A 16,219-nucleotide genomic window follows, 5' to 3' on the forward strand; every position below is an offset into this window, starting at 1 on the left:
TTTTTTTTTTTTTTAGATATTTAATGCGAGGGTCAGAAATTATATATATATATATATATATATATATGTATGTATGTATGTATGTGTGTATGTGTGTATGTATGTATAAAAAGCTGAAAAATGAAAATTCTACCAAGATGAGACACTTGTCATTTATCATTTTTATTAGGTTGGTAAGAAATAATAAAAAAGTAAATTGGAGAAAATGTCCCTTAACTTTGATTGAATTGTAGTTTTGGTCCCTGAACTAAAATTCCATTAGTTTTAGTCCTTCAACTTGACAAAATGTGAAGCATTAGTCCTTGGTGATAGAGATAGGTTGTGTGGCTGAGATTATGCCACTTGTATGAAGATTAGAGAGTCTGTTAGTTGGTTAGGCTGTTAGAAGAATTGACAGATATATAAACGTTGTGTGATATGCTTAAGTTCTAAGAAATCAATATACGAAAGTTCTTCAGTTTTTCTTACTTCTCTCTCTCTCTAAAAGCTCTTGAATTCCTTTTTCTTCTCACACTACATTTCTGTAGATTAACATGGTATCAATCGCCATGAACGCTCACGCTTAATCTTCGATCCGAAGCTTCCGCAACTCTGATACTTCGTCTTCTTCTGACCTCTTGCTTCTTCACGGTGTTTTTTGCTTGAATTGTTTCGTCTTCTCTGGAATCTAGGGTTTTCTTTTTGCTCTCTGGTGCTTTGCAACTGCATTCTGGTTGTTTCTTCGTCTTCTTCAATTCGTGCCCTCCAGGTGTTTGGTATTTTTTCTCAGAGACAATTCGGCTGTTTTTCGATCAATCATTCAGCAAATATGGTAACTGCTTCTCAATTACAGCTCCTTCAATCACCAATAACTGCCCTAGTCTCATCAATTTCTACATCTGTGAATGTTAAGCTAGATGATTCGAACTATCTCAATTGGCATTTTCAAATGAAATTACTGCTTGAAAGTAATGGAATTTTAAGGTTTGTTGATGGTACTCATCCATGTCCTGCTAGACATTCATCTTCGTCTGGAGACTCTGATTCTTCTCGTTCATCTGATAGTGATGAATATTTGATTTGGATGATGCATGATAAAGCTATGATGCAGTTACTCACTGCATCTTTGAGTCCTGTGGCTATGTCGTATGCTATTGGTAGTACAAGCTCTAAGGATCTCTGGATTAGATTGAAAGAACAATTCTCCACTGTCTCTAAGACTAGTGTTTTTCAGATGAAATCAAACCTGCAAACAATTAAAAAAGGCTCCGACTCTGTTGCTCAATACTTACAGAAGATTAAGGAGGCCAAAGATTATCTTTCTGCTGCTGGAGTCTATTTTGTTGATGAAGATATTGTCATACTTGCATTGAATGGTTTACCAGCAGAATATAACACATTTCGAACTGTGATAAGGGGGCGTGAGAGTGTTATTTCTCTAAAGGAGTTTCGATCCCAACTTTTTGCTGAAGAGGCTATTTTGGAGTCTACTGTCAATGCACCATTTCTGACAGCTATGGTTGCAAATCATTCAACTCAAAAAGGGCCTATTCAATCTGGTTCTACACCTAATGGATTCAAGCAGTTCAATGCTTACAAGAACAAGGGCAAGGGCAAGCTTAATCAAACTAATAGGAGCTATTTACCAAGCCAGTACCTTCCTACTCAAACACATGTTATACAAACTCCAAGTCCTGGTGTACTTGGTGCTTTTCCCAATCAGCAGCAATCTAGTTTTTTTGCTCCACAACCTGAGAAATCAAGATGCCACATTTGTGGCCGGTTTAATCATAGCACTTGGTTCTGCTTCTACAATGAAAAAGGTCCAAACTATATTGGTGCTGGTACTCAATACTCTCTCATGCCTTCTTATCCCCAACAAGGGTATCCCTACGCTCAAATGAATTTTTTTCCACAAGGGTCTTCCTCACGGGGTCATGGACATCAGTTTCCATCTCAAGCGCCAATGCAGGCCTTTCACACTATGGTGTCCCAGCCCACTCATTCAGCAGTCCCCTCATCTGCTTCACAAGTATGGCTCACTGATTCATGAGCCACAGACCACATAACTGCTGATCTTTCAAATCTGTCTTTGGCTTCTCCTTATCCCACTAATGAAGTCATTCAAACTGCAAGTGGTGAAGGTTTACATGTATCACACATTGGTAACACTGTTATCAAGCCTTCTATACATCCTATAAAACTGAATTCTGTGTTATATGTGCCCAAATTATCACAGAATCTTTTATCAGTCCACAAAATTTGTTTGGACAATAACTGTTGGCTTATATTTGATGCCTTCTGTTTTTGGATCCAGGACAAGGCCACAGGGCGGATACTCTACAAAGGACTGTGCAGTAATGGACTTTACCCGATCTCTTCTCGTGCCAATGTTTGTTCTACACCTTCTCACGGCATGGTCCATCATAAAGCCCTTCTTGGTCAGCTTGTTAACTCTACTATATGGCACAATAGATTAGGCCATCCTTTTAATTCTGTTGTGTCTCTAATGTTACATAAATCCAATGTTGCATTTCCTAAAAATTCTAGTCCTGTACTTTGTCAAAGCTGTTTAGAGGGCAAATTCTGCAAACTTCCCTTTTCCCCAAGTGTCAATAAATCTGTAATTCCTTTTGAAGTGGTGCATAGTGATCTTTGGGGTCCTGCACCTTGTTTATCTGTGGATGGCTATAAGTACTATGTTACCTTCATTGATGAATGTACCAAGTATTCATGGATTTTCCCTTTGGTTAATAAATCTGATCTTTGTGCTACTTTTGTTGGTTTTCATGCTTATGTTCTCACTCAATTCTCTGCCAAAATAAGAATATTGCAAAGTGATGGTGGTGGTGAGTACATAAGTAAATCCCTTCAGTAATTTCTTCTACAAAATGGCATCTCACATCAAAAATCATGCCCATATACCCCCGAACAAAACGGTATGGCTGAACGAAAACATAGACATGTTATTGAAACCACAATTTCACTCCTTCAAACAGCTAAATTGCCTTCTAAGTTTTGGTCATTTGCATGTCAAACAACCATTTATCTTATCAATAGGATGCCTACTCCCATTTTATCCCATAAGTCTCCATTTGAAGTTTTGTATGGTGCAGTTCCAGTGATTCAACACTTAAGAATTTTTGGATGTGCTTGTTATCCTCTTCTCCGACCATATAATACTACCAAACTTCAACCCAAGACAACCAAATGCATCTTTTTGGGTTATGCTTCCAGATACAAGGGTTTCATATGTTATGCAGTTTCTCAGCACAGGTTCTTTATTTCTAGACATGTTGTGTTTAGTGAGCAGGAATTTCCTTATACAGATTTATTGGCACACACCACTTCACCATCTTCATGTTCTGTGAACTCTAATGCTCAACCTTCTCCCCTTGTCGTTACAACCCACAATGTAGTCACCATGTTACCCCATGATACAAACACAAATCCCGTATCATCTTCCTTGTCTCCAACTGCAAGTCCAACTCAATCACACCTACATTCCTCCATTATTGCATTGTCTCCCCACATATCTCAAACATCATCTTTTTCATTAGATACACAGAGGCCTATTCCGTCCATTACTGGTGAAGGTTCTGACAATCATCATATCCTTGTGGCACTTGATCATAGTTCTGATACACTTCAAGTGGTTCATTCCATACCACCGCTCAATCTCCATCCTATGCAGACTAGGAGTAAGAGTGGTATCAGCAAGAAAAAGGTGTTTTTATCTACACTTGATGCTTCCAAAGATGTTGATATGTCTCTCTGTGAACCCTCAACATATAAGTCAGCTCTTAAGAGTTCAGTTTGGTTTGAAGCCATGCAGGAGGAAATCAGTGCATTACATGGTCAAGGAACCTGGAGTTTGGTTTCATTACCAACCAATAAAAATCTAGTGGGGTGCAAATGGGTCTTCAAAATAAAGAGGCATTCAGATGGGTCAATTGCAAGGCATAAAGCTCGTTTGGTTGCCAAAGGATTCAGTCAAGAACCTGGTCTTGACTATAGTGAAACTTTTAGTCCGGTTGTTAAACCGACCACAGTGCGGATTGTCTTAGCACTTGCTGCCCACTTCAATTGGTCTCTTAGGCAACTTGATGTTAAGAATGCATTTCTACATGGTGTTTTCCAAGAGGAAGTGTACATGGCCCAGCCACCTGGCTTTGTGGATCCACAGAATCCCTCATTAGTGTGTAAATTGCACAAGTCTCTCTATGGATTGAAGCAGGCCCCAAGGGCATGGAATGACAGGTTCACTACTTTTCTGCCTAAATTGGGATTTCAAAATACTTACTCAGATTCTTCCTTATTTGTGAAACATGTTGGCTCACAGATTGTGATATTATTGTTATATGTTGATGACATAATCATCACAGGAAGTGCAACCACTGAGATACAACAAGTGATCACTGATCTCACATCTGAGTTTGATATCAAGGACTTAAGTCATCTTCATTTTTTTTTGGGGATTCAGATTTCTAAGACTTCTAATGGTTTGGTTCTGTCCCAACAAAAGTATGTCCAAGAGTTACTTGCTAAAACAGAAATGATTGACTCAAAGGCCTATGATACACCTTGTCTTCCCTACAACAGGTTATTAAAGGATGATGGTGAGCCCTGTTCTAATCCCACATTATATAGAAGTGTGGTAGGTGCCCTGCAGTATCTTACATTCACAAGACCTGATATTGCATTTTTTGTGCATCAAGTATGTCAATTCATGCAAAATCCAATGGTCTCTCATTTCACTGCAGTCAAACGGATCTTGAGATATTTGAAGGGAACTATGGATGTTGGCATTTCTTATTCACAAGGTGATTTGGCCTTACATGCTTTTAGTGATGCGGATTGGGCCGGTGATCCCAATGATCGCCGTTCTACAACCGGCTTGGTTGTGTTTTTAGGACATAATCCCATTTCCTGGTCTTCCAAGAAGCAACAAACCGTCTCCAGGTCCTCCACTGAGGCTGAGTATCGAGCTTTGTCTTCCACGGCGGCAGAGCTTGATTGGATTCACCAAATTCTTACCTTTCTTCACATTCCCATATCTGCACCCCCTGTGCTATTTTGTGATAATCTTTCTGCTATCGCCCTGTCCTTCAATCCAGTTCAACATCAACGGACCAAGCACATTGAGGTTGATGTGCACTTTGTTCGGGAGAGGGTCGCAACCAACAAGCTTTTGGTGCAGTTTGTGTCATCAAATGAGCAATTTGCAAATATTTTAACTAAAGGACTCAGTGCTCCGTTGTTTCGTGTTCATTGTAACAATCTCATGCTAGGATCTTCCAACCATAAGATTGAGGGAGGATGATAGAGATAGGTTGTGTGGCTGAGATTATGCCACTTGTATGAAGATTAGAGAGTCTGTTAGTTAGTTAGGCTGTTAGAAGAATTGACAGATATATAAACGTTGTGTGATATGCTTAAGTTCTAAGAAATCAATATACGAAAGTTCTTCAGTTTTTCTTCCTTCTCTCTCTCTCTCTAAAAGCTCTCGAATTCCTTTTTCTTCTCACACTACATTTCTGTAGATTAACACTTGGGTACTAACACTGAGATTTTCCTTACTTTCATGATGTGGTATTTGTGGGCTTCACATTTTTGTTGATGTGGATGCCATGTGGGCTAAAAATTTATAAAAAAAAATACAAACGCACAGGAAGGAAAAAGAAAATACATAAAATAAAAATGGTTTAATTTTCTATCTTCTATCTGCCTTCTGCCCACCTCTCCAAGCCCAGTTGTCGCTGTAGCACTCTCCCAACAACCGAACCATAGAAAAGTTCAAATCTAAATTTGGAACACAATCTTCCTTTCCAAACTACTTCACACAATGACCTCCATCCTTACAGCACCTTACTCCACGCTGCCTTGACAACTCAATCTCTAGTTCCCACCACCCACAATCGAAACCCTCACCGCACATAGGTCGGAACTTTGTGGGCTACGGGTTGAGGATCGGCTGGGTTGTGGGGATTGGGAGATGGAGATGGGAGGTAGGCTGGGGAGTTGGTCAAAGTCTCAAAGATGAAGGGGTGGACTGCAAGAGTTGGTGAAGTGCGGGTGAGTCTATTGAATTTTTTTTTTTTAATTTTTTCTTTCCTAATTTTTTTTTATAAATATTTCTAATCCAAGTAGCATTGAATTATTTAAGTGTGGGCCCCTTAAACCTGCCACTCAAGCACTCTAACGGAAAATCTAACAAAATTGACATCAGAGGACCAATGTTCCACATTTTATTAAGTTTAGAGACCAAATTTAATAGATTGTTAGTTCAGGGATTAAAACTACAATTCAACTATAGTTCAGAGACCAACCGTAATGAACAGTAAGAGGTAATTTTGGTAAAAGAAAAAGATATAGGAGTGGGATGGGATGCAACAAAAATATAGAACAAGTTATGAACCCTCGTAAGTGGTAAGCGTAACCATGAAGAGAGTAGTGGCATGGGATAGGGTTGTGATATAAAGTAATTTCACGACACAATATTAGGAATAAGCAGCACGTTTATCAACGCTTTAAGTAATAAATCAATCATTAATTTTCGTGTTGTTTAATTTTCAAAATTATGTTTATAAATTTAGTTTCCCTAAGATTACCATTGTTTGTTGTTCCTTATTTTTAGCATTTTCTGGGTCTATCTCACTTTTCTAGCTATATGTTAAATCCCTCAGCTTCTAATTTACTCCGGCCATTTCCGACCAGATGATTCCTCCAAATTAAAGTTTCAATGTTATGGGATCTTGCTTAATTTTCCTTAGAAAACAAAGAGAGGGGAACAACAAATAATCTGGATCTTAATCAAACCAAAAGGTTGGATCCAGATGATGAACTACCACACTCCAACACAACAAACAACAAACTAAATAGGAAAAATTAGTATCCAGTCCTTAGTTACTAATGTTTTTTATTGAAACCTTATTAGTTTTCATATTTTGATCAAGGTCCCTAACATTAATGCAATAATGAATTTACATGTCATTTACATAATTTTTAAAAAAAAATTAATAATTGATTTAGGATTTTAATACTCACAATTAAACTCCTACCTAATTTTCAATTCAAAACATTTCCAAAAGAAAATAGAATAAGTTTGTACCCCTTAATTTTTTTTATAAAAAGGTTTCCAATTTTTTAATCTTATATATACTCATTCAGTTAATTTTTTTATTTTTTTTTTATCTTAAAATGTACTCATTTTTAAATATACCAATTTGTTGTAGTAAAATGTACCTTTTTTTTTATATAAAATCTATTCAATTTCAATTTTTTTCCAATCCATTTTTATACTTATATGGGTACATTCTTTTTCTTGATTTGAGAATGTATCAATGTCAAGTTTAATCAAAGAAATTTACTAATGTTATTAAGCCTAATATCTATTATTTTTTGTGTGGTTTTGAAGAATGTACCCATATTTTGGTACAATAATTTTTTTGTTAATTTTGATGAATGTACCCATGTTTATATACATACATATATACACACACAATATATTGAAGAATATAATTTATATTTTAACAATTTTAATCCACAAATTATGGGGTTTTTTTAATTTAAAATCACTTTAATACAAACAATTATAATTTTTAATTTTTAATTTAAAAAATATAGTAACCTACATAGAATACATTATCACATTAATTTCAGTAACTTCAATAAAAAATTAAAAACTAACAAGATTTCAGTCAAAAAATATTGATAGGTAGGAACCATATCCAAAATGTCCCAACTAATTAAGTAGGCAAGTAGGTGTCTATTGTCTGCTAGCTGGGATGAAGATTAGACAGGGAAGTGACATCGCTCTCAAATTCTCGACCGATTCCGTGCATGGCGAACACTGAGTGCCACGCACACAGACACCTCAGCCTACACTTGGCATCCCAAGAGCTTCGTTGTCTGCATGCATGAGCCATGAGCTTTTCGGATTACTGGACCTCCCACGGTCAATATCCCACCGCCCACAGCTGCGCTTAACACCTCATCAACAAGCCTTCACATGCGTTGCCTCTATCAACTTGTCTCAAATCCAGACTAGCTGGTGTTGTCACGAATTAAAATGGTAAAGTTCTGCATGTTTACGTTTATATTGCGAATTGATTTTGTGATGGCAGTTCAAATTTTTTTATATGGCATTAAAGTTGGTTGTTCAATATGTGAAAATTTTTAAGGACGACAAGTGTTCGTGTTATTCATAAATATTCACGTATTTTCTTCAAAAAAAAAAATATTCACGTATTTTGCTAAAATATCGTCACATGTGAGAAGACCTGTTAACGCAAAGGTGTGGTTCCATACTAAAAACAGGAAGCCAAAGTAGCAGTAGAGTAAACCGTTTTAATGTTTTTCATGACGAGGCATGATAAATTTGGGCAATAACCCCATTTGACGTTATCGTTTCATGCAAGTCATTCTCCCGCAATAGAGAGGGGTGGCATGCAGGAATTCAATTTAAGTAATAAAACAAGAACGATTCCGTTTTGTATGAATGAATGATATGAAGCCATGCAACTGCACGTCAAGCATCAAGAACTTTAACCTCAATTCCGGCGGCCTAAGTTTCACAAGTTACTTTTACATAACAAAAATGTTCTGAGCGAAAAAAAAACCTCGAACGTTAATGTACATACAAAATGAGGATTGTAAACGAAGATTGTGTCCTACAATTATCTTGTTCTTACTTCAGCTGTCGACTTCTCCAGGTACCATCTCATCATCGTCGCTAGCTTTCTTAGGGTCAGAAGCTGGATCTGCCTTCTCCTTCCCTATCAAGCTCTTCTGCTCCAGCTCCTGCTTTAACCGTTTGATTTCACGGTCTTTCTCCTCTAGCTGCTCTTGCGTGATACGCACCTGCAATGGCAGAAGCTTTAAATTCTGACTCTCATTGAGTAACAAATTCGCTAGACATCGTCACATCGGATATATTTCTCTTGATCATACACCATTAGTTCAAATATATAAACCAAATCAGATTGACAACTACTCTAAGATCACAGAATCGAGGAACGAATAATAGGACTCGTAATATCAAACTAAACTGAATAATACAGGAAGGGCAGGGTAATCAACTAAAGGATTGGATGTAATCCGTACGAGTGGTCTTAATTTAAGCTGTGATCGATAAAATGGCAGCAAATTTGGCGCAATATCGAAACAAAACAGAAAAGTTTAAATTGTGCATCTATGAAGCTAGGATGATGTACGATCTCTGTAAACCAAAAAACGACGAAAGTCGAGAGAAGAAAGAAAACCATTTCATTTGATCTTTCAACATCATTTGTGAGCCCCTCCATGTGTTTGTGCAACCCTGTACGTAGAAACACAAAAAGAATGAATGGGGAATGACCTGACAATATAAAATCCAAGATGTAATAACATTTTTCTAGTACAATGCATAAAGAAATTATCATTGACATTAAAAAACAATAGTTTAAATAACAGCTTTGGGGAAAGAGAAGCTCAATTGAACAATTATAGTGACATACGCAGTCATGCAGTATGGTTTCCAAATATACAACAGGTGCAGGGGCATTGGATGTACCATTTAGCGCACACATTCTACTAATCTGAGCAATACTGATAAGTTGATAACTAAAGTTTTGATTTATTTATCACTGACCTTCAAATTGACTTCTGAGTTCTGCATTTTGGGATTTTTGCAACGCAAGTTTCATAGATAATTCATGCATCTGCACACCAACAATAGCAAACTCATGTTAACCAGATCGTTGGTGTATGATATAACAAACAGATGACCATCGCCAAGAGAATAAGGTGTATTTGTTCGAAAACCTAAGGAGATTAGTTTTTTCATAAGCAAGCACATATTAAGGCATCAAAGATGTCTATGTTCGATTCTGTTCTAACAACATACTTTTGTGCCAAAATCAGTATTATTTATTCAAAGGGGCTCGGGTGCTCAAAAGAATTTGAAAAATCCAATGATTGTTTACTGTCTAGCCTAATCCCATTTCAACATATTGAAAATGTGAAGAGTTGATAAAATGTGCATGTAGACATGCAAAATCCTCTATTAATGTCTCAACCCCAGGAAAATTGAACAAGTAAACAAAATTGCAGGGAAAAACAAAAGATATTAATTATATATGTGGATGGAAGTAGCAAAACATGGAAAGCATATAATAACATCTAATATATTGGAAGTACAACAGCAGCACCTTTCCCTCAGAAGCTTCATTGCCAATCTCCTCATTTTCCTCTTGGAGTGTCCGACATTTAGCCATTAACTGCTTCCCCATCTTGCTTGCCGCAGTAAATGAAAGAGCTTCGATATCTTCTTTCAACTCCTTCACCTTTTTTTCCTTCTCCTCAACCAAAGTCTAACATTAAAGCACCAATAGAAAACACATAGATAAGTTATTTATAAATATAAAGGAAAACGTAGGAAAAGAAAATACTTGCAGAGTCTCACAATTGCCTTCATATAATATATCAATTTTTTCCTTTAATCGATACAAGCAGGTAAAGCCGATTCACGAAAAAGAACATAAAGAAAAGTTATCCACCTGAAGTGCTATATAAAAAAATTTCCCAACCTTTTTTGTTTTCTTCTCACAAGGATTCCTCCCTTCAGTATCTATTTCTCAGACTTATAATGTAATTTATTTGTGTATACATGGAAAAAAAGGGATGTGTGTGCTATAATGAACAGATATAGTAAAAGCTTAAAAAAGAAATGCAGACCAGCAGCTTCAAAAGATTAACCTTTAGACGAGTAAACTCCTCATGAATTGCTGGATCGAGTAGCAATCTTCTTGCCTGTACAATTAATCAGCACAAAGAATTGCAGACCAGGTTGAAATGAATCATAAAGAGAATTTACAACCAAACCAAAAATTAATAACTACCACTGGTCTGAAATTTCAAAAGCTCAATGTAGGCAATTTTAGAATCATATAAAACTAATGGATTTTAAACTACCTGCATTGATGGTGGCTTGAGTTGAGCTTTAAGCTCCCGGACTGCAGACTGCATTTTAAATAAGTTAGGTCTTTATGGTCACAGAGAATTAATCTTACTCTTTTTACAAATAAAATCTTCCTACTAAAAAAGCGGAATATGCTATCAAGCTCTTATATTCTGACATGAGAAAGGCGCATGAATTAATTTCTCTTTACTTTTTACAAATAAAATCATCCTACAAAAATAGCAAATATGCTATCATGCTCTTACATTCTGACATGAGAGAGGTACATGATACATCACATGCAAAAGATATTTACAAAAATAGCAAATATGCTATCATGCACTTACATTCTGACATGAGAGAGGTACATGATACATCACATGCAAAAGATATTACCTTGAGCTCTGCTATCTCCTGCTCCCGTTTTGCAAATGTGACAATGAACGCAGCTTCCTTTTTCTTTGCTTTCTCTAACTGATAATAAGAACAACCCGTGAACAAAAAGCTCAAGATTACCGATGACTTATGAAAAGAAACATTTAACACTAACCTGTTCTTTCAATGACTCCTCGGAGTTTTTCAGGGACTGAAGATAATTGATGACCAGTTTAGGATCTACAAGATAGGTTGAAATCATATTTGTTAATACATTCAGATAATGCATGTAAAATGATCATAAGATAAGTTTATTGTCAAAAACATATAATCTCACTCTGGACATAACAAAACAAGGACGGGCAAAGCAGCAGGATGCCCTGAAAGGCTAGTATGGGACTAACCAGGAGAAGTTCCAGAAGCTAAGCAGGGTTCATTCTGAAATGAAGAATGCCACTTTTGAATCTCAGATTTCGCAGCTTCAAGTTCTGTCTGTAGCCAAGCCAAGTAATTGTTAACAAACAGAGAATTTAATAATGGAGAAGAACCATCTAACAAGAATGACTGTCGTGAATGCATAGTGCCATGAAATTTTCAAGCTCGTGATGAAACTATGTTCATTCAATCTATCTCCACAACTGTAAGCATCAAATATTTTACCTATTTGACTACAAATTAAATGGAATTTGTTATCAAAGAATTGATAAGAGAAGGAAAGAGTTGAATTAGGAATGCGTACTTGGCATGTTGCAAGAGTATCCTTACAGTTTTGAAGACTGCAAAACAAATACAATAAAAATTAAAAACTCAGGCCTAAAGAAAATTCAATGCTTCAGTATTGCCAGTGGTATAGAAGTTTGATCAGTAGAACATAACACATTACTTCATAATACCTCTCACGAAGAGTCAAAATCATCGCTGTTGCACCACCAGGAGCAGTTTCTTCAACTTTCGAGTTACCCTACATTGTAAAAGATCATTTTATTTTCCTTCAATGGAACGAAAACTGAAGAAAGGGGAATGTACAAAGAAAACTCTTATATAAGAAAGAATCTGTGGAGGGCAATGCATGTTTATCAGAGGCAGATTCTTAGGAGCATCCTTCCGTTTGACAAGTACAATTTTATAAAAACTATTCGATTTAGTACGCATTATATATCCAACTCTTTTACAAAATTTGTTGACTGTGGGCAATAAATGTTAAATCACGTCCCAACTATAACTGTTCTGTTGAAGTGCATCAACATACTTGAATTACAACTACAGTCTTTTCTCACCCAAAAACTTTTTCTTTCTCCACAAATGGAACCTAACTTCCAAAACAGCATCTCTGCATTCTTCAATACTTCACCTAAACTATTTGCTAAAACACACTGTTGTACACCAATACTGTAGTGAATCCAAATTTTTTTTTACTTTACCATTGTTTCATATAGGTCCAACCTAGACAGTAGGCCAAAGAATAAAGATACCCAGATCTAAGTGCCTTTAAAACAGCTAAAATCACTTCTGAAGGAACAAGCCAAAAGTGCTTTTGAGTCGAAAAAGCACTAGGAAGTGCGTTTCAGAAGTAGCACGTACTATGTGCTTCTATCAAGTGCTTTTTCAAAATGCACTTAGATTTATTAAAAATTTCGATGTGCTTCTCATGGTAGCACTTCCAGTAAAAGCACTTACGAGTCAGGGAAGCAATTTCAAGCAGATGCCTGGCAGGAATAAAATGCAATACCTGTTTCGAGCCGAAAGGATCAAATTCTAAGTCGTCATCGCCAAAGCTTCTCTTTTTACCTAGATTGGTAAAACACCAAGATGCAGAAATCAATAAGCAAAATTCAATCACACATTCAGAGCCACGCTGTTTGGTTGCCAAGAAAGTTAATCATACCACGCCTGGGACTGGGAGAATCGCCACCGAAGTCATCATCCTGTATTTTAACAAATCAAAAACGCGTTCGAATTAATCACTTAGAATTAGAACAATTAAACCCTAAAATCGAACTAAATGCGGAAATTGAGGCAGTAGCTGAAGGGGTTTGGAGAGCTTACGTCATGGGTAGCCATGGAATTTGAAATCTTCAAAACCCTAGAACTTGATAAGCGAACTGTAGCTGCAAAGCTGGAAGTACAAGCTGTTTGATGCAGAGCGGATCGGAAACAAAGGGGTTTTGGGTTTGGGGGGAAAGAGCAGTTATCAGCTGCGCGCGGTTCCACACTTTGACCGCCTTACTGTAATATTCCCGATAGGCCTTCTAAGAAATGGAGCCCATTTTATAAAAATGATCCATTGGGCTTTAAGGGATGAACCTATAACTATGTCATTTTCGAAAATCTTTGTTTTTTTTTTTTTTTTTTTTAAAGATGGACAATTGGTGGCGAACCACGATTATCCATTACTTTCGTGTCTGGAGGAGGCTAGTTAGGAATTCCACGCTACTTGTGGTCAGGATCAAGCTGATTCACAGCTTACAAAGTATCGAACCCAGGACCTCATCTTTTTTTCTTTTAGGCCACTTGTCATGGTTCGGGAAACATAAGATTTTTAATTTAAGAGGAAATCTCTAATTACCAAATCAATCCACCAGTTATTATTAAAATTAGGGTCATTTTGATTTAGGTCCCTAATCAACCTAATTGTTATACTAGAACCATATTTGCTTAAATATATTGATCGAGGTCCTTAGCCTCATTTAAGATATTTAACTCATGCATTTATGCGTTTAATGTCCCACAAATTATGAAATTTAAACAAATTCAAATAATATTTTAAAATATAATAAATACTTAAAAATCAATTTTAGAGTAATATTGTTCTTCACAAAAATTATAGCCAAAAAATAATGTACCCACATAAATATTAACATATTTTAAAAAATAATTATTGATATATGTTAAAACATAAAATAAATACATATAATTAGCATGGGTACATTTAGAAAAATTAAAAATGGGTACAAATAAATTAAAAAATATGGGTACAAATACAGATAAGAGTTTTTAGAAAAATGGGCACAAAAAGGAATTAATATAGGGGTACAAATTAAAACTGAAAAGAAAATTGGTACAAATTTAAAAAAAAAAAGTTGCAAATTAAAAATGGATACAAACTAAAAATAAAAATATATGATAAAAAATTTAGCCATAGATATAAAAATAACAAATGTAATGTTTCTAACATTAAATGAATATATTTAGAAATAAAAAATATTTTATTATTGAAATAATTAATGATGTTTATTGAAAGGGAGACTTTGGATGCGGTCCTTAGTTATGAATATTCTTTGAATGAAACCTTATTGGTTTTTAATTTTTTATCGAGGTCCCTGAAATTAATATAATAATTTATTTCTATGTATGTTACTATATTTTTAAAATTAAAAATTAGAAATTTTAGTTGTTTATATAAATGAGATTTTAAATAAAAAAACCATAATTGGTGGGATTAAAAATATTAAAATATAAATATACTATTGTGTGTGTGTGTGTATATAAACATGGGTACATTCATCAAAATTAACCAAAAAATTTATTGTATCAAAACATGGGTACATTCTTCAAAATCACAAAAAAAGAAAAGAAGATATTAGGCTTAATAACATTAGTAAATTTCTTCGATTAAACTTGACATGGAAACATTTTAAAATCAAATAAAAAAGAATGTACCCATATAAGTTTAAAAATAGATTAGAAAAAATTGAATAGATTTTATATAAAAAAAATGGTACATTTTACATATAAAAAATTGGTATATTTAAGAATGAGTACATTTTAAGATTAAAAAGTTTTACATGAATGGGTACATATATAATTAGCATGGGTACATTTAGCAAAATAAAAAGTACAAATAAAAAAATATATGGATACAAATACAAATAAACTTTAAAAATATGGCCACAAAAGAAATTAATATATGGGTACAAATTAAAACTGGAAAGAAAATTGGTACAAATTAAAAAAGAATTACAAATTAAAAATGGGTACAAACTAAAACTAAAAATATATGATAAAAAATTTAGTCATAAATATAAATATACTAATTGTAACATTTTTAACATTAAATGAATATATTTAGAAATAAAAAAATATTTTATTATTGAAATAATTAATGATGTTATTAATACCTTTAGGACTTTGATCAAAAATTGAAAAAAAAAAAAGGATTTTAATCAATGAAGTAGCAAAATGAAGGATGAGAATCTAATTTCTCCTTATTAAAATCTAGGGACCTTGATCAAAAATTGAAAAGAAATAAAGTTTTAATTAATGAAGTACGAAAAATAAGGATGGGAACCTAATTTTCCCTTACAATTATTACAATGTACACGGTATTTAACTTAATACGGCACACACCACTCTTTTAAATTCTCCTCGATAATGTGGTTTCATAAGCTAAATCCTCAATTTTCTCAAACCCCCTGTAAAAAATCACGCACAAAAAAATCAACGAAATAAAAAAAATGAGGAGTTACCTAAGAAAATGTTCATTCTCACAACATAATTAATTTGCAAATTTTTTGCACTAATGTTTTGAGGAAGAGAATTTGAAGAAAATGAATTATTCGAATTACACAATGAGTTTCAAGATTGTTTGCGTTGTATTAAATTATATAATGTATATTGATGTGTATTTGAACACTCTTCAAGATAACGATTGGTTTTCACTTTAATTGATGTTTATCGAAGAGCCGTCTACAAGATCAAGCTCAAAAGTATTCTTAAACTCCATGGATCAATTAGTAGCATCATTTCCCTGCAGAAAATATGTCTGGAATTTGCTCCATCCAAGTTCTACATAGGACAATCCACTCACCAAGAATGGCAAACACATGTATTATGCCTGTCTTTAGATTTTGATTGGTCTGTTTCATGTCTCCTCTCTTACGAGAAATTTTTCAGTGTGTCAGAAACATGACTTGGTACACCAAGTGT

The 16,219-nt window shown here is 34.8% G+C and overlaps 2 protein-coding genes across 2 annotated transcripts; one reads left to right on the forward strand and one right to left on the reverse strand.

The window, feature by feature from the left end:
- The first annotated feature begins 1,147 nt into the window (after window positions 1–1,147).
- On the forward strand, window positions 1,148–2,753 carry LOC126626150 (uncharacterized). Its single transcript, XM_050295375.1, has 2 exons — window positions 1,148–2,123; window positions 2,297–2,753. The coding sequence occupies exon 1, from the start codon at window positions 1,214–1,216 to the stop codon at window positions 2,030–2,032; it is 819 nt and encodes a 272-aa protein (XP_050151332.1). The 5' UTR covers window positions 1,148–1,213; the 3' UTR covers window positions 2,033–2,123; window positions 2,297–2,753.
- A 5,716-nt stretch (window positions 2,754–8,469) lies between these two features.
- Window positions 8,470–13,504, reverse strand: LOC126626146 (FKBP12-interacting protein of 37 kDa). The gene is made up of 14 exons (XM_050295371.1): window positions 13,340–13,504; window positions 13,179–13,218; window positions 13,023–13,081; window positions 12,187–12,254; window positions 12,033–12,069; window positions 11,698–11,785; window positions 11,469–11,533; window positions 11,315–11,392; window positions 10,933–10,980; window positions 10,717–10,770; window positions 10,170–10,331; window positions 9,611–9,680; window positions 9,243–9,298; window positions 8,470–8,841 (listed from the first exon to the last, which is right to left on the reverse strand). The coding sequence occupies exons 1-14, from the start codon at window positions 13,352–13,354 to the stop codon at window positions 8,674–8,676; spliced, it is 1,008 nt and encodes a 335-aa protein (XP_050151328.1). The 5' UTR covers window positions 13,355–13,504; the 3' UTR covers window positions 8,470–8,673.
- Between the last annotated feature and the right edge of the window lie 2,715 nt (window positions 13,505–16,219).

The sequence above is a fragment of the Malus sylvestris genome, chromosome 6 (assembly GCF_916048215.2).
Source record: "Malus sylvestris chromosome 6, drMalSylv7.2, whole genome shotgun sequence".
Taxonomy (NCBI): Eukaryota; Viridiplantae; Streptophyta; class Magnoliopsida; order Rosales; family Rosaceae; genus Malus; species Malus sylvestris.